This window comes from Anser anser, assembly GCF_964211835.1.
Source record: "Anser anser genome assembly, chromosome: 3".
Classification (NCBI taxonomy): domain Eukaryota; kingdom Metazoa; phylum Chordata; class Aves; order Anseriformes; family Anatidae; genus Anser; species Anser anser.
This window is the reverse complement of record NC_139722.1, coordinates 264,778-282,291: the sequence shown is the minus strand read 5'-3', so window position 1 is coordinate 282,291 and position 17,514 is coordinate 264,778. Positions and strand designations below refer to the sequence as shown.

General features: G+C 61.9%; 2 protein-coding genes across 3 annotated transcripts; one reads left to right on the top strand and one right to left on the bottom strand.

The window, feature by feature from the left end:
- Window positions 1–650: 650 nt before the first annotated feature.
- EIF2B4 (eukaryotic translation initiation factor 2B subunit delta) lies at window positions 651–8,182 on the bottom strand. The gene is made up of 13 exons (XM_083829494.1): window positions 8,072–8,182; window positions 7,932–7,975; window positions 7,701–7,839; window positions 7,069–7,278; window positions 6,768–6,850; window positions 6,444–6,535; window positions 5,927–6,041; window positions 5,527–5,603; window positions 4,585–4,687; window positions 3,402–3,529; window positions 1,375–1,555; window positions 1,094–1,274; window positions 651–894 (listed from the first exon to the last, which is right to left on the bottom strand). The coding sequence occupies exons 1-13, from the start codon at window positions 8,094–8,096 to the stop codon at window positions 692–694; spliced, it is 1,581 nt and encodes a 526-aa protein (XP_083685620.1). The 5' UTR covers window positions 8,097–8,182; the 3' UTR covers window positions 651–691.
- A 317-nt stretch (window positions 8,183–8,499) lies between these two features.
- Window positions 8,500–17,461, top strand: SNX17 (sorting nexin 17). 2 transcript variants are annotated; one of them, XM_083829511.1, is made up of 15 exons: window positions 8,500–8,682; window positions 12,057–12,131; window positions 12,554–12,671; window positions 13,128–13,192; window positions 13,299–13,409; window positions 13,856–13,946; window positions 14,138–14,225; window positions 14,614–14,683; window positions 14,802–14,894; window positions 15,059–15,262; window positions 15,546–15,683; window positions 15,843–15,920; window positions 16,106–16,180; window positions 16,489–16,530; window positions 16,625–17,461. In XM_083829511.1, the coding sequence occupies exons 1-15, from the start codon at window positions 8,623–8,625 to the stop codon at window positions 16,742–16,744; spliced, it is 1,428 nt and encodes a 475-aa protein (XP_083685637.1). In that variant the 5' UTR covers window positions 8,500–8,622; the 3' UTR covers window positions 16,745–17,461. The 2 variants fall into 2 exon arrangements, with proteins under 2 accessions (XP_083685637.1, XP_083685638.1); XM_083829512.1 differs by having other exon boundaries at window positions 8,502–8,682; window positions 15,561–15,683.
- The last annotated feature ends 53 nt before the right edge of the window (window positions 17,462–17,514 follow it).

Sequence of the window (17,514 nt, the reverse complement as noted above, 5' to 3'; positions counted from 1 at the left end):
GGAACTGCTGAGCCGGAAGACCGTTCTGTTGACATTCTGGAGGGAAACGTCCTGATGTTCCCTCAAATATGCCACGAATCAACACGATGTGAACAGTTGGCTGAAAACCAAAGATCCGGAGTATTTTAACGCCAGCTGTCCGTGAACTAGTCCCACTCCAACAGTAAAAATCACACCCCTAGGCTGGGAGACCCCATCCCAACGAGGGACCCTTCCCCTCTGAGGACGCACGGAATGACTCTGTCCCGTCAGCAGTATGCCACTGACGTAAGCGATCGGAGGCTAGGGGATGGTACAAACACGTAAAGGGACCGATAAGGCATTGCATAAAGAGTGGCACGGAAAATCCTTAGGTGTGCCAGCTCTGTGGGAAAGCAGCTGGCACCCGGGCTTGTGCGGTTCTGAAATAAGCAGCATCTTGACCTAGCGCGTGGATCGGCTCACTGCACGCCGGGTGACAAATCCGAACTTTTTATCGGACAACGGGGACGGGGACGGTCCTTCCCTGCCGCAGCCTGGCGCGGGAGGAGGAGAGGGGCAGGGCAGAGCTGGGCAGAAGTACTGCATGCCCAAGGACAGCGCAGAGCCGAGCCTGGGATGACGCGGGGCGACGGGGCTTCTGCCGCACCACAGAAGTCTGACACGCAGCGTTAACACGGGGCCTGCTTTATTAGGGTCCGTGCTGCCGCCCCTACTGCTGATCCACGTTCTTGACGCGCAGGACGACGGGCACCGAGGTGCACGGGATCATGCCCAGGTCTGTGATGACCAGATCCACCAGGTCCGGCGGTGTCACGTCGTAGACCAGGTTGAGGAGGCGCAAGGACTTGTTCTCTGACCAGCCGCCCAGCTGGGCCTGCCCCTTGCGGAGCACGATCAGGTCGTCGGGGTCATCTGCGGGGAGAGGAGAAGCTGCGGGATCAGCGGGAGGGACCGCGCTGCTGCCCCCAGCCCCTTGCAGCTGTTCCTCCCAAGGCCGGGGTCCCCCTCATTCAGGAAGAGGAATGACAAGACAGTTCAGCATGTCCTGTACTGCCCAGCCGCAGGAGGAGGGAGCAGATCCCGGGTGGGAAGAAGGGGACGGAAACCATACCCAGCTCGTTGGAGACAAAGGAATCTGTCTGCACCCGCTCGCAGAACTTGTAGGTCTCACAGCACACCAGCACGGGCACGTTGTAAGCCTTGGAGACTAGCGCTATCTGGGACGTCCCCACCCGGGACATGACTGAGCCGTTGGCCAGCAGCGCATGGGCTCCTAGCAGCACTTTGGACACCTGTTGGAGAAGCGCAGGCATGTGTCAGCATCTTCTATCATGCTTCAGCCTCATCCCTGGCCTGCCACCACCCTCAGCACGGCCCCATTTCACTCCTCACCTCAGGCAGCACATAGGAAATGGCGTTGATCATCACATAGGTGCAGTGAATGCCCTTGCGCACCAGCCGGCGCAGTGTCTCCCGGCCCTCCAGCCGCGGCCGGCTGTCCACCACGATCACACGGAAAGCCCGGCCCTTCTGCATGTGGGCATCACACAGCGTGCGGTTCACCAGGGACGAGCTGGCAGACACTGGTCAATGGGCTGCTCCGGGCAGGCCGAGCTTTCCCCGACCCACGCGCCTGCCCCAGCCCACCCACGCCGAGGTTGCTTGCTGATGGCATCGCCCCAAAATGCAGCCAAGAGGCCCAAGATGTCCCTTGGCACTGGCTGCAGTGTGGTACCCACCAGGTGCCAGCTGGGCAGGAGTTCTGCGTTAGCTCGGGGTCTTGCCCGGGGGACAGCCCCACCTAAATGTGCCTGACTCCCAGGGCTGGCTGTAGCAGAGTGGGTGCTGCCAGGCAGGTCCCCAGGCACATCCTGCCCAAAGGAATCCCAGGACGTGTCTGTGTTACCTGGGGCAGGAGTCGGACTCCCACCAAATACCTGATGGGCTGGCATTGCCTAGAGGTAAGTCTGGGCAGAGCTGAAGCCTGCCCTCACCATTATCAGTGCCATCCTTCCAGGCACCACCTCACTACACTCCTAGGGCCCCCTCCCTGTCTTCATACAGAAAATCACCCCCTGGGAAAAGCCATGTCTCGGCACTCTTTGGAAGCAGTGCTGACCTCCCCCTGTCCACAACCACAACAAAGGGCTCCCCCTCCAAACCCTTTCCAAATTTCCTCCTCATCATGCACCAGGCCTACACTGGCGCCTGCCTCTGCTCTTTCCTCTGCCAATCACCCAGGAAGCGCGCACAGACTCTTTTGCCACAGCAGCATCTAGTTCCCTTTTCCACGTTTACTTTCCAGGACATGCTCCCTCTAAGGAGGAACAAGCTTCTTTATTTCTGCTTCCCGACACGTGACTTTGCTGCAGTCTGTTTAAAATGCCAGTAAACGGCCGAGGCTGCTCTGCCGTTCTGTAAATGTTCTGTAAATGTTCTGTATTTAAGAAATGGCTAATCTGGGTTTCTTGAAACATTTCACTCTAGACATATGCAAGCAGAGGACAGTGCTGAGCCCTGAACAAGAACAGGAAAGGCTCATTAACGAGCCTTCAGTATAGGCTTTGCTGATGGCAATGGTCTTAGGCCTGCTGCCAGTCAAGGTGTTGTCCACTACTACAATGCTACAGGTCTGGGTGTGTGGTTTACTCAAAATGGAAAGCAGCACAAACTTGAGCATTCACAAGCTGAGTTCTTATACATTCGCACAGCTACGTTCATCAGTACAGACTGGGATTAGGCTCTGTGATCAGACCTTCCTCCTTGCCCCTCTAATGAGTCTGAGAGTTCCACCCCTCCCAGCACATGGCCTGTCCCAGCACACAGGGAAGTCAGAACAGGGTCAGGAGAGTGCCCTCCCAGCGGGGCCCTTCAGGGATGCCCGCTCGCAGCCACACCAGCCAACACTGCCCACTGAGCTCTGCCGGCGTCCTCTGGTGTTTGCCCCAGCTGCCGCCAGGCAGCAAGTGCTTTGTCACTGCCTCGTGACGCCACCTCATCAACCTGCCCGTCTTCCAGGATGGACATGAGTCCCAGCTAGCGCTTTGGAAAAAGCAGAGTGCTCAGCAATATTCTCTCATCCAGTTAGCAAGGGCTGATCCCAGGGCCGTGCTCTGCTTCAACCCAACATTCTCACGTATCCTCTGTTCTATCCCACTGGTCATAAACTTCTCCCTTGTGTGTGCTCCCCACCACAGCTGAGTTCTGACCAACACCCCTTGACTACGCACTCTCTGCTTATTTCTTGCTGCTGCCTCTATTTTCCCCTTCAGCAAAAGAGGACCAAGAACCACAAACCCTCCCTACCTCTTGGACAATGCTGAAATTCTCCCACCACTGAAAAATTGCTTTTGCAAGAGCTTCCTATGTTCATTCCACTGCTCTATCTTCCACCTCGTGGCCTGGCTGCCCCTTCTTACCATCCGTACACCAGGATGACATCGTGGTCATTTATCTTCTCAAAGGCAGATTTTGAAATGGCTTCAGCTGCCAAAACAATTTTCTCCCGTAAATAGTTGTCGATAGTGCTCTGCAGCTTCTCCTTTGCCTGGGGAGACAGTACCATCACATATAGCATGGCCTTGCCACGCTGCAGCCACTCGACTGTCCTTTGCCACCCGGGAGGACAGTGGGCTCAGCACTGTCTGCAAGTGGAGAGCCCCATCCTGCTCCCAGACAGCCTGTTTGCTGAACGGCACCTTCCCCTGCAGTAAAGGCTCTGTGGGACACATGGGGCCTGCTCCTGATCCAGTACAAGCTTACCAGCACACCACAGTACCTCACTGTAACTTCCAGCCATCATCAGGACCTCCCCAGCTGTGCTCGTTGCTTCCCCTGCATCTCCCAGGTCAGTCACTCTGGTTGTCCACCCCACGGAGATTTTACTGCCCAGATCTCACCAGCCTGACTTCTCTCAGCCTGTTGGCCACAGGTCACATAGGTGGACAGCTCCTGATGGACAGCCACCACCCTGCCCCTGCTCCACAGCCAAGAGGTTCCTGAAGAGCCTTTTGCGCAGGATAGAGCTGAGCATTGAAAAACGCTTTCTTCCTCATCCGTGACATTACTGATGCTGCCAAACAATGCTCAGACTGTGCTGGTGGGCAAGGACAGCTCATGGTGCCCAGGTGCTGTGGCCTTTGTGGCCTCCCTGTGGTGGACAGCGCCAGCTGGACCACTCTGGGAGTCCTTCAGCCCTCCAAGAGTTGCAATAGGTGCCTGGTTGCCAGCCAGGCCTGTGGTGGAGCGCTGTGCTCATTGTGACCACATGCTTCTCCTGCTGCAGCTTCCTGTTTTACATCCCTGGTCCTGATGGGCTCCAGTCCCACCAGCCTACTGACGTTTGGTGTTCGCTGTGGTGCACCCCAGCCCCTTTGGAACCTGCTCGACTGTGCTTGCAGGCAGAGGGGGAGCAGGTCTGGCTGCAGTCCCTTCTCAGGCTGTGGCTGGTGACGCTCATGGCCAGTAGCCTTCTGGATTCTCTGCAGCACTGCTCTCTGTCTGCATCCTGTCACCTCCCCCTGCCTGAACTGCGCCAGGGCTGTGCCTCCACCCCGGGTTTACAACCAGAGGGCTGGAGCCTGCTTATGCGTGGTCACTTACCTCCTCCTCTCTCAGGGTGTCAGGCAGGCACGAAATCTCCTTCTTGAGGAACTTAATGGCATTGCCCATGCTGACTGAGAGGGGCCGGCATTGGTTCAGGAAGCTGTAGAGAGAATCATAGAATGGCCTGGGTTGAAAAGGACCTTAAAGATCATCTACTTTCAACCCCCTGCTCTGGGCAGGGTTGCCAACCACTAGAGCAGGCTGCCCAGAGCCGCATCCAGCCTGGCCTTGAATGCCTCCAGGGATGGGGCATCCAAAACCTCCCTGGGCAACCTGTTCCAGAGCCTCACCACCCTCTAAGTGAAAAACTTTCTCCTAATTTCCAACCCAAATTTCCCCCGTCTTAGTTTAAAACCATTCCCCCTTGTCCTATCACTACCAACACATGTAAACAGGCATTTCCCCTCCTGTTTATACGCTCCCTTGAAGTACTCGAAGGCCACAATGAGGTCTCCCTGGAGCCTTCTCTTCTCCAAGCTAAACAAGCCCAGTTCCCTCAACCTTTCTGCATAGATGTGCTCCAGCCCTCTGATCATCTTAGTGGCCCTCCTCTGGACCCGTTCCAAGAGCTCCAGATCCTTCTTGTGCTGGGGGCCCCAGGCCTGCACGCAGTATTCCAGTTGGGGTCTCACCAGAGCAGAGTAGAGGGGGACAATCACCTCCCTCTCCCTGCTGGCCACCTCTATTTTAATGCAGCCCAGGACATAGTTGGCCTTCCAGGTTGCAAGACAGGAAATGTATTTAGCTTTGGGGTAGCCTGGAGGACAATGACGGTGAGAGGGAGGATGCAGCTGGGCTGGGGATGGTAGCCAGAGAGGCAGAACCAGAGCCGCAGGAAAGCCAGCCAAAGCTTGGGTAGAACAGCAACCCGAAGAGACGGCCAATGGACCACACTCAGTGGAGCTTCAGTCCCTCTGCCCTGGCACCGAGACTGCTCACCTGATGTGTGGCTTTAGCTTGGCCACCAGGTCCCGTGACAGCTCCTCGTTAGGGGGAGTGGAGTAATCCCGGATCAGCTGAAACAATAAGAAAGAATGTGAGTTCAGTGCATCTGCCCCTTCTGGCCAGGCATTGCATGTGCCCACCCTCTCTGAGGAGGCTGCAGACCAGGCACAAGCGTGTACACAAGCGTGCAGCTTGGCACACTTTTCCGAGGGGAGCAAAGGATGCTCCAGGAACTCAAATCTGCAACAGCTCCAGCACCAGAACAGGAAGCTGGCAGCATGGATACCCCAGGCCAAAAGGAAGAGGTCTGAAGAGGACTGATAGGAAACAGGAAGAGGCGCCTGCACCTGGTGCAATGCCCCTGCTGCCTGGTGGGCATGGGGCTCTGACACACCTGTTTGAAGACTTCTAGCAGGGCAATGCAACGGGCATTGGAACCATTGATGATACCCTGGGAGTACTGGAGGCCAAGGCGCACCACAGCTGGGTGAATTACTGTGGAGGGAATGCTGCAGGGACAAAGGTGAGAACTGTCAGCTCTGGTACTCTACAGCCCAGGAAAGACTAACCCATGGCCAGGCCCCTCCCCAAGCAGTCCAAGGGATGCCCCAGGGAGAGATCTGTCAGACCAGCCCTGCTTGCTCTGTGACCTGAGACATCAGGCCGACCCCACTGCCCCTGTTCCACTGCCCCGCACTCCCTGAGGACAGCGCTCTTCCTCTCACAGGCAGGACATTAGCTGCCCCTGCTGCTACTCCTCGCAGCAGGTGAAGTGGCCGCCCCCATCCACCCCATGAAGCCCATCCCACATGCAGAACAAGGACACCCCTTCACTAGGGCCATTTTGCAGACAAGCCAGATGAAGCAGAGCCAAGCGGTTGCCAGGGGCCTGGGCTGGGGAGGCCACATACCTCATCTGCTGCGTCAGCGGCTTCTTCCGGCTGTACTGGTGCAAATGCGAAAACAGGTTGACTTTGGTGCCGTAGTCCTGCCTCAGAGGAACCTGTCATCAAACAGCGCTGATGATGACTTACTTGTTCAAGGCTGCCATACAGCCCTGCTCACTCCAGAACCACCGATCACACCCAGTGCTTATTGGCGGCACACCAGAGGTTTCCTCAGCCCAGCAGAGACCAAGCCCTACTCCCCACCATGCATGAGCCTGACCCGCACCACATAAACCTGCGGCACGACTGCCCTGTAGCACGCAGCCTGTTACCCAGCCCTCCTCCTACCTGCTGACGCTCCAGCTTCTTGGCTAGTTTCCTCAGGGCAGCAGGGTCATCCACCTGCACGTGCTCTGGCAGCCGCTTCACCACTGTGAGAACGATGAAGAGGGTGGCGTGAAGCAGTACCACCCTGGTGCAGCCCCCAGCTCAGCCATGCCGCCCCAACACTCAGGAAACGAAGGGTTCCAAGGAAAGGGACAATGGGAACGGCGCAAGGATCAGACAGGCAGATCCTGCAGGACCCCAGCCCACTCCCTCCCTGCTCACCCACCTGCCCTCTGCACCCCAGCTGTGACAACATCTTTACCAGTTGGGGGCTCAGTGGGGGTCAGCCTGGGCTTGGCTGGTGTGGCTGCCTGGCCCAGCTCTGCTTTCTTGGCCTGCTTCTGGGCCCGCTCAGCCTCCTGCTTGGCCCGGCGCTCCGCTCGCAGCTCGGCTTTGCTCTTGCCCCCCGTGGGCTTCTCACCATCGCTGGGGCCATCGGCCAAGGTTGGCGAGGACGAGGGGTGAGGAGTGACTGCAGGAGACAGAAGGAGGAGGTCTGTGCCCAGCCTCCGTCACTGGGAGATACAGCCCCGCACGTGGGGCAGCCCGCGGTGGGGAGACCCCTCTGCACAAGGGGGGGGTGTGGGGGACTAAGCCCCGTGTTCGCCAGCACCTCCCCACGCCTGTACAGCGACACGGGGACCATCAGGCCAGCCCCGGGTCCAGGTGAGGAGGCAACCGGCCTCTCTGTAACTCCAACCCTGCAAGAACGCAGACGTTCCTGCTGGGAGCGAGCACGGAGAACTCCGGCACGCAGCGAGGTGGGGCGCGCTGGCGGTCCCGCGATGGCCTCCCCTGCCCGGGGATGCTCCCGGCTTGGGCTCGGGGTGCCCAGAGGACGCCGCCCGGGGGTTCCCTACGGGGCTGGCCCCGCGGGGGGAGGGGGGCGCTCACCGCGGGGCTGCCCGGGCTCGGGAGCTGCTCCCTGCTCGGGGGGCTCCGCCGCCGGCCCCTTCTCGCTCCTCTTCTTCTTCTTCTGCTGCTTCTTCTCCTTCCGCAGCTGCAGCTTCTCCTCGCGGGACAGCTCGGGGACCTGCGGGCACACAGTGATGCGGCCTCGGCCCCGCGCCCGGCCCCGCGCCCGGCCCCGGCCCCGCGCCCGGCCCCGGCCCCGGCCCCGCTCACCTGCGCTGCGGCCGGCACCGGCGCGGCAGCCTCGGAGCCCGCACCTGGAACAGGAGGAGCGTGAGAGGGGCCCCGGCGGCGGGGCAGAGGCCGGGGGGTCGCGAGGAGCGGGGCCCGTCCCGCCGCCGCCCCGCACTCACCGCCCGGCGCCGCCCGCTCCGCCATGGCGCCCGCCCGCAGCGCCCCCTGCCGGCCGGAGGGCGCCGCCGCCGCCCCGCGGCCCTGCCCGGCCGTGACGCCACGGCCCGCCGCGTGACGCGCGGTGACGCCACGCGGTGCCCGAGCCCGGGGCCGCGCCCCCCCCCCCCCGCGGGGGCTCCGGGGCCGGGCCCGCGGGGGCGGCCGGAGGGCGGCGGGGCCGGGGGCGCCGGGCACGGGGGGCGGCGCCGGGAGCCCCGGGGGGGGTGGTCACCGGGGCAGCCCGGGCACCGCCGGGTGGCAGCGGGCGCCCGGCAGCCGCCGTGCGAGGGCCGCGCCGGCCCCGCCGGGTGCCCCCGGCCCCGGGCCCGCGGGCGCTGGAGCGGGGCGGGGCGGGGCGGGGCGGGCCGGCCCCGGCGGGCGGTTCTCGGCCGCGCCATCGCGCGGGCCCCGCGGGGCGGCGCCGCGGAGCGCCCGGCCCGAGATGGCGGCGCGCGGCCGGTAGCGGCGGGCGCGCGACCCCGCCCGGTACCGGCCCCGGCCCGGCCCCGCCATGCACTTCTCCATCCCCGAGACCGAGACCCGCGCCGGCGACGGCGGCGCCGCCTACGTGGTGAGCGGGGCCGCGGGGCGGCGCGGGGCGGGCCCGCCGCCCGGTTCCGGCAGCGCCCCGGCGGGGGCGGAGGGCGGCCGGGGAGCGGGGCCGCCGCGGCCCCCCGAGCCGGCGCCCCGCCGCCGGGCTGGGCCGTCCCTGCCGCGCCGGGGGGGGGGCGGTGCCGCCCTGCGGCCCCGTGCGGGGACAGCGGGGCCCGCTCCCCGGCCGAGGTCGGCCCCTTCCCGGGGGGGGGCCGGGCCGGGCCCCGGGGCGCTCTGGCGGTGCCCGGGCCCTCACCGTCGCCCGTGCGGGCGGCTGGCCCCGCGCCCTGCGGGGGGCTCGGCGCGGCGGGGGGGGGAGGCGCTGCCCGTGCCCGTGCCCGCGGCGCAGCCCGGCCCCCGGCCCCGCTTCCTGTTTTGCTCCGTGCGGCGTGAACGCGCCCGGCCCCGCGGCTGCTCCGGGAGCGCGGCCCCGGGGGGCCGCTCCCAGGCGGGGGCCGTGGCAGCACCGTCGGCAGCACCCAGGTGCCGACAGCCCCCGCCTCGGCCCCTCCTCGGCTTGGCGGAGGGCAGGGAGCGTGCGGGAACTCGTGTCCGGTTCTGCCCCCCCCGCTTGCATCCTGGCCGTCCTCGGGCTTGAGGTCCCTTCCTGCCCCAGCGCGGGCCCTGCCCGGAGCCCCGTGCTGCAGACAGCCCCCGTCTCCTGCTCCGCAGCCTGGGCTGGAGGCAGTCGGCCGTGGGAACGGTGCCTGCCCCCTTTGCCGGAGGTCCTGCTCCGGGGGGGTCTCCCCAGGCATCCCAGCAACACGAGACAGCACGCCCGGGGACGCGGGCAGTGGTGAGGCACGAAAGGGCTGTGGGGGACCTGGACAAGAGCAATCATTGGCGTCTGCGGTTGCACAAAGGTCGCAGGAGCAAGATGCACGGGTGTTAGGCCCTGTGCTTCCCCGTGGACTTTGCCCTCAGGTGCTGCGATGACTCCTTAGGCAGGCAAAGACCTCGTCTCCTGCATCAGCGGGTTGATCACTGCTTCTGGGCAGGAGCTGGTGGGCCCCCAGAGAGCCCTGCTGGTGCAGGTCCCACCAGGTGATGCCGATACCAACCAGCATCAGCCATGGTCTCCAAGCCCTCTGCAGAGACCTGGCCTGAGGAACAGGGCTGTTGCATTCGTGTCAGAAGGTGTTATAAGAAGCCAACGTGAGCTCCAGCAAGTGCAGAGCTGGTGTGTCCTGGAGAAGCACCTCCACCGACCTCGGGCAGCCCCAGCTTTCAGCTGGGCTGGTGCCCTCTGGGGTGGAACTGCCTCAGAAGTGTGCCAGCCTCTGCCCTGGGCCAGGGGCTGGAGGTGTTACAGAATCAGAGAGTGGCTTGGGTTGGAAGGGACCTCACCCAGCGCCACCCCCTGCCATGGGCACGACCCCTGCCCCCAGCCCAGGCTGCCCCCAGCCCCATCCAGCCTGGCCTTGGGCACTGCCAGGGATGGGGCACCCACAGCTCCTCGGGGAGCCTTGCCGCCTTCAGAGGGAAGAATTTCCTCCTAACATCTAATCTAAACCTTCCCTCTTCTAATTTAAAACCGTTACCCCTTGTCCAATCACTGTCCATCTGTGTAAAAAGTCACTCTCCGTCTTTTTTATAAGCCTCCTTTAAGTACCGAAAGGCCACAGTGAGGTCTCCCCAGAGTCTTCTCTTCTTCAGGCTGAACATCCCCAGCTCTCTCAGCCTTTCTTCCTAGGAGAGGGGCTCCAGCCCTCTGATCATCTTCACGACCTTCCTCTGGACCTGCTCTAACAGGTCCACGCCTTTCTTGTGCTACGAGCAGGAATTACTGGATTTACAGCAGCATGTCCTGCTGGGAGCTGTACACCAAACTTTCAGTTTTCAAACAACCGTTGCCCCCGTAGTGCTGTGGCAGGCAGCACGTAAGGAATGAGCCCCCTGCCACATGGTGAGGGCTGGCGATGGCCACGCACCCCCAGGAAGCAGTGCAGTGCGCCTGGGCCAACAGCCCCTGGTGGTGGCGGTGTCCTGGCCATGTGGCATCTGCTTTCTGCTGTCAGGTTGCTGTGCTCACCTCCTTCAGATGGCTCGTGGGAGCACGGAAAATAGAGTAACCTCTAGCTGCCTCTTCTTGCTGCTGAGAAAGGGAAGGATGTCCTTGCCTGCTGCCTGGGGACACCCATGTCTGTGGGGCTGCCTGGTGGCTCCATGCTCTCCCTGTGGTTGGGCAGATGCAGGGTTACACACTCCTGGTGTCAGGCAGACACGTCCCTTGAACGAGGGCTCTTGCACTCCTTGAGTAGTTTTGACTACATTTCCTGAGCTGCATGTCTGTGCTGTCACCGACATATCTTTTGAGGAGCAGTGACACAAGAACCCTTCAGTGCCTTTATTGTACTTATCTGTGCAAGTTCTGGGAGTTTGTCTGATCCTGTCCTTGCTGATGTTCAGTCCTTGACTGCTGGCAGCAGCCTCTCCTGGTCCTGGATGTGCTGGAGAGGCTGTAAGAGACTGTGCCCGGGGACTGCTTATTGCATGCATCAGCATGGTTCAGGGGTGCATGGGGCTGCTCGTACCCCCCCTCTAGGCTGCCCATGAGAGCTGGGCAAGTCCTGGGCCCTTCAGGGGAAAGATGCCTGAGGGGCAGAGAAAAGTGCTTGTTGGGCAGCGCCTGGAGAAGGTCTGAGCGCTGGGGAGCATGGTGTGGGAGCCTGGCCGTCCGTCAGCATCGGTGCCTGGGCTAGGTCAGGGCCTGCAAGACAAATCTAGCCCTCACAGCGGTGCTGGGCCCGGCATGCGGTGTGCAAGGGGGATGTCTGGGCCTGACTCTTCCTGCGTCAGGGCTGAGCTGCCCCACTGGGTCTGCTGGCAGTCCCTGCCACCCCTTTCCTGAGTGCCTGCTGGGACCCTGGCTGGGGCGGCACAAGGCTGGGCTGCAGAACTTTGCGGTGCCTGTCTGCAGAGCGGAGTTGTCGTGGCTGCGCCCGGCCTCCCTGGGGCTGCAGGCTCTCTGGGCCCCTCTGCAGGGAGTCCTTCAGCAGTAACTCGGAGCCAGGAACGGCTGAGCCCTTCCAGACAGCATGTCCACGCCAACACGCCCTGGCATCCTGTCTCTCTGGCCACTCGGGCTCTTTCTGCATCTTTGAGGGTAGCAGAAAGGAGCCAGTTGGTCTCTGGGGATGGTGTTTTTGATATCCCACAGGCTGCTGGCACCCGTGAGGGGAATCTCCCCTTTGTTGGTGTCCTTGGGTGTGTTGCCTCTTCCTGTACAGGCACCTCTTTTTGGGAAGGGGGAGGGGGGAGGCTGTGTGCCCAGCTTGGCAGATCCCAGGGCCCCTCCATCCCTAGCATGAGGCTGTAATCCTTGGTTTTGACCTGTGCCTCTCCCCGCAGGCCTACAACATCCATGTGAATGGGGTGTTGCACTGCCGAGTGCGCTACAGCCAGCTCCTGGGGCTGCACGAGCAGGTAGGGAGCCTTGGTGCTGCCGTGGAGCTGCCTGTGGGACTGCTCCGTGGTGCCCTGTGTCCCTGCAGGCAGGGTATCGGGTCTCACGGGGATGGGGACAGGGATGGCTGGGTGCTGCAGGAAGGCAGCACACGCTGCTGCAGAGCAGGGGTGCTGGGCTCTGTGCTGGCTGTGGGTGGGCGCATGTCGCCTGGGGTTGGCACAGGGTTGGCCAAGACATCGCTTCCTGTGCCCTGGCACTTGGTGCAGGCCTCCGCTCACGCTCTGTGACAGTCTGCCTTGACTCTTGCAAGTTCCTAGATGAGAAATGGGTGATGAGCTGTCTGCCCCCCTTGTCAGAGCCCTGGAAATCAGCCAGGTTTGGGGCCTGGGGCAGTTACCGTCTCCCTGGAGGCTCTCACAGCACTCTGCTTTCTTCCCAGCTAAGGAAGGAGTATGGCGCTAATGTAGTACCAGCCTTTCCCCCAAAGAAGATCTTCACGCTCACCCCAGCAGAGGTGGAGCAACGACGGGAACAGCTGGAGAAATACATGCAGGCTGGTAAGCTGGGTCTGCCCCATGTGTACTGTGGCTCAGGACCTGGCTTGGCGGCTCAGGGCATGGTGGCGCTGCCTGGATCGCTCCCTATGGTCACCTGGGTCTGGCTTTGGCCTCTTCCTACCCACAGTGCTGAGCATGCTGCTGCCCGTCTTGATGTTTGCAGCTGTGCAATGATAATAGCCAGCATCGTCCCCTGAATGTCAGCAAGCAAGAAGCAGTACCACTGGGGCTGCTTCTCGGTCTCCAGCCCTTTCCCTTTCCCTGCACTAGCAAAAGTGAAGACCTGCTGGTGCCTCTGTCTCCAGGGGATCCATGGCCGTCCATGCGCACACCCTGCACCCAGCGCACACTTAGTCTGGGTGCCATCGCTGGGGGACTGTAGAACAGATAGGAATTGGCATGGCTCCCTGCCCCTTTCTACCTAATGCCCGACTCCTTGCTTGTCTTCCACCCCAGTGCGGCAGGACCCGACGCTGGGAGTCAGTGAGACCTTCAACAGCTTTCTGCGCAAGGCCCAGCAGGTGAGGAGGGAGCTGCCGGGGGGCCCACGTGGGGTGTGCCGCAGACTGCCCGGGCTGGGGGGCAGGCAGTGGATGGGGCCAGGCTGCCAATCCTCTCTCTCTCCAGGAGACACAGCAGATACCGACAGAGGAGGTGGTGCTGGAAGTGCTGCTCTCCAATGGCCAAAAGGTCAAGGTCACCATCCTCACCTCAGACCAGACGGAGGATGTCCTTGAGGTGCGGGAGATCTTGTGCTGGGCAGGATCAGCCCATCCTGCTGAGTCCCGTGATTTTGCACATTTGCAGGGGGAGTCCCCTCAGCCCGGCAGGCCGTGAGGCAGCTCCCTTGCCCTTCCTGCTTTGTCCCTGACCCAGGGCAGGGTTGTCCTCGGGGCTGAGGAGCAGCAGAGCTGAAAATTGTGTGCTGATGTGCTTATGTCCCTCCATGAGCCCATCTCAATGTTGTGAGGCCCACAGCTTGCTTTGTAGTGGTAGTAATCCCCTGGCCCCACTTGTCCGTTTGCTCTCCCTGCCCTGGCCCCAGCTCAGCAGAGGTCCTGGCTCCCTTCGTAGGGAGCCCCCCTTAAAGTGAGTAGGCTGGATCTTACCATGGGGCTCCAGGGGGAGGACGCGGAGGCGCTGTCTCTTTGTGGGAAGTCGTGACCTCCTGCGCTTGCTCTCAGGCTGTGGCCTCCAAGCTGGATCTGCCCGATGACCTGGTCGGCTACTTCAGCCTCTTCCTAGTGAGAGAGACAAAGGACAGAGCTTTCTCCTGTGAGTAGAGCATGTTGAGGGAAGCCCCACAAGGGAGGGCTGTGTAGGCCATCTGCCCTGGGAGGGGGAGAGCAGCACCCTGCCCCAGAGCGAGAGTCCTGTGCCTGGAGCAGGTGGCCCTGCGCTGGGTGGTGGGGGCCCGGGGGGCTCCCCCAGCACTGAGCTGCTGCTGAGCTGCTGTGTCCCCGCAGTTGTACGGAAGCTGCAGGAGTTTGAGCTGCCGTATGTGTCTGTCACCAGCCTGCACAACTCTGAGTTCAGGATCATTCTGCGCAAGAGGTGAGCTGCAGGGCTGGCAGGGCAGCTGCCCCTGGGCGGTGGGGTGGTGTCCAGGGACTCCCCGCTCTGTGCAGGGACCCCTCCCCTCCTGCCACTGCTGTCCCTCTGGTGCTTGGACCCCTGGGAATATATCTGGGTGTCCCCATTGACACCGGGGAGGGGGCTGCCCTGCTGGGTTTGGCCCATTTCTGCTTTTCCCAGACACGGCCCTGCCTGCCTGTGGCAGCTGATACAGAGGAGGAGGAGAAGAGGAACGTGGCAGCTGAAGGCTGCCTGAGGGGGAGCCGGCTGTGAGAGCCAGCCCAGTTCCTTGTCCCTGCATGTGGGGCGGTGTTCTCATCACTGTTAGGAGCTGGGGAAGAAGCTGACTCATGTGCTTCCCTTTTAGCTACTGGGACTCCTCCTATGATGATGATGTAATGGAGCATCGTGTGGGGCTCAACTTGCTGTATGCACAGGTGAGGGTCAGCGTGGCCCAGCTGGGTGAGGAGGGGGGTGTTGCACCCCTCAGCTACTGCTCCACGAGTCTCAGGTGGCTTTCGGTCCAGCTGCTCACCAGCCTTTGCTTCTTTGTAGACGGTGTCAGACATTGAGCACGGATGGATCCTTGTCAACAAGGAACAACACCGGCAGCTCAAGTCTCTGCAGGAGAAAGTCTCCAAGAAGGAGGTAGGGGAGGGCATGATGCTGTGGCTGGAGCAGTTCCAGGCTCCGGACTGGCTCTGCTCCCCCTTGTGAACCCATGATGCTGAGTTTGGTGCCTGATCTCCGACCAGCAGAAGCGTGGTGGGAGGGTGGCTGTCAGTGCTGACCTTCCCTGGCTCTGCCCACAGTTTATCCGCCTGGCACAGACCCTGAAGTACTACGGCTATCTCAAGTTTGATCCCTGCGTCACGGACTTCCCTGAGAAGGGATGTCATGTCGTTGTCAGTGCTGGCAACAATGAGCTCAACTTCCAAGTGCGGCTGCCAAATGAGCAGATAAAGGAAGGCAGCTTCAAGGTCACGCGCATGCGGTGCTGGCGAGTCACATCCTCAGTGAGTGCTGCTTGGGGCTCTGGGCGGCAAGGAGGGCTGCTTGGGTCTGTTGGGACCCCGCTGTGCCAGGCTGCTCCAGCAGCTCTTGTGGCTGGAAGCCTGGGGAACGTCTCAGCTGTGGTTTGGGGCTGAGGGCCTCATGGCATGAAGAAGCATGAGGGGAGCCACTGCTGACAGGGGAACTGACAGTGGTGAAAAACCAGCACGAGCTGTGCAGGGTGTCCAGGGCCAGCCCCTGCAGCTGGTTGCTGGCCAGTTTCCCTCTGGAAACGCCCAGCCTCAGCATGTGTCTGTGCAGGTGCCGATGAGCAATGGTCCCTCAGGGAGCAGCCCAGGGAAGTCAGAGGTGAAGCTGGAGCTGGCTTTTGAGTATCTCATGAGCAAGGACCGGCTGCAGTGGGTCACCATCACCAGTCCACAGGTAGGGCTGCCTGCACACCAGGCCAGCAGTGGAAAAGGATGGGAGCAAGGGGGAAGCTACAAGGCAGAGGGCAGGACTGGGCTCAGTGTGGTGTGTCGGGAGGGCCATGAGGTGCGTGAGGCTAGGCACTGCCAGCCTCGTGACACCTCTCCCTTACAGGCCATCATGCTGAGCATCTGCCTGCAGTCCATGGTGGATGAGCTGATGGTGAAAAAGTCTGGCGGCAGCATCCGCAAGGTAAGAGTTTGGTCTGGATGTTGTCTCTGCAGCTCCCCGTGTTGTCCCTGTGACTCCATGGGGTCTAGGCTTGGCCCTGCGTGCCCTCCTCAGGCAGGGGCCAGCTGGAAGATCCCCAGGGGGCAACTCAGCTTCAGGAGCTGTCCGTGGGGACCTGGCCACTGAGTTGAGCTTCTCCCCTGCAGATGTTTCGCCGGCGGGCGAATGGGGCCCTGCGGCGCTCGGACAGTCAGCAAGCCGTGAAGTCTCCCCCGTTGCTGGTGAGTGGGACTCTGCTGCCCCAATAGGGAAGATGAAAGCAAACACAGGCTTAGCTGTGATCTCGGTACCAGAGCCGGAGAGGCCCCACCAGCAGGACTGTGCTGCCCTGCTCCTGTAGCCCTGGGAAAAGAAAGGGGTCCTGGGCCCGTCTCCGGGAGCCAGAGCCCCTGGGGAGGGAGGGGATCATGGCTGGGCAGCCCCTGACCTCCTCTTGGGAGGGTTAACCGTGGCCGAGGGGCAGGGGGACAGAAGAGCAGTGGGGACGGGGGGAGGCAGGTATTGTTGCCTGACCATGCTGTCCCCGCAGGACTCACCTGATGCCTCCCGGGAGCCGATGGCCAAACTCTCGGTGAGTTGTGTGTGGGCACAGCGGGTGCCACCATCCCAAGACCAAACTGGGGGAGAGTAGGGGTCCTCCCTAACGTATCTTCCCCTTTCCACAGAGCAAGCTCACCTCTGTCAGCCTGCGAGGGATCAGCCACTCCAGCTCTGCTAACGATGTGGGCGCTAACGACTTCCATGGCAATTATGCCTTTGAGGGCATCGGTGATGAAGATCTGTAGCCGCTCCCCCTTCCTAGGACAGCACTGGCCTGAGGGCCCAAGGGCCTTCGCTGAGGAATGTACGACCTGCAGACAGGTTGCAATCAACGTGCCTCTCACCTGCTACCATCCACCTTCCCTTGCTCCCCAAGGGCTGGGGATTGCATCCCAAACCCACCATTGCCTTCAGGCTGGGGGCAGCTGAGCTCCTCCTGCTGCTGGCTTCCCGCAGGGGCAGCCTGTGCTGGTGCCCAGCTGGGAGAGGGCTCGTTCCCAGAGCGGCACCAGCCTCACCCGAGCAGCGCGCTCAGGCTGAGCCCTGGAGCGGGTGTCGTGGAGCCTGGCCCCAGCTCCAGAGGGGCAGAGCCGCCCTCTTCTCCCACCCTGGGAGTACCTGGGCCCGTGCCAGGCCTAGCCCACTGCACCAGTGGGAGCAAGCAGCTACGTGGGAGGGTGGCTGCCCCGGGGGGTGGTGGCAGCAGCCCGGTGGCACCGAGCAGCCCTTGTGAGGCTCCATAATGCCAAATTAGCATTTAGGTTTCTGCTCTGAGACAGACTGCAGTAAACTGTCTCCGGTGGGGCTCTGCGCAGAGCCCTGTCTCTAACCCGCTCATAGGCTCCAGTGTAATCTAGGCTTGTAACCACGTATCTTTTGCTGCTCCGACCGACCAGAGCATTAATGGACAGTAACCAATGTTTACATACTGCAATGATGATTAAAATGGATCCTGATTGGTATTGGGCTGTCTGTTGTGGGGGTGGCGGCTGGCCCTCCCCTCCCACCTCGGCAG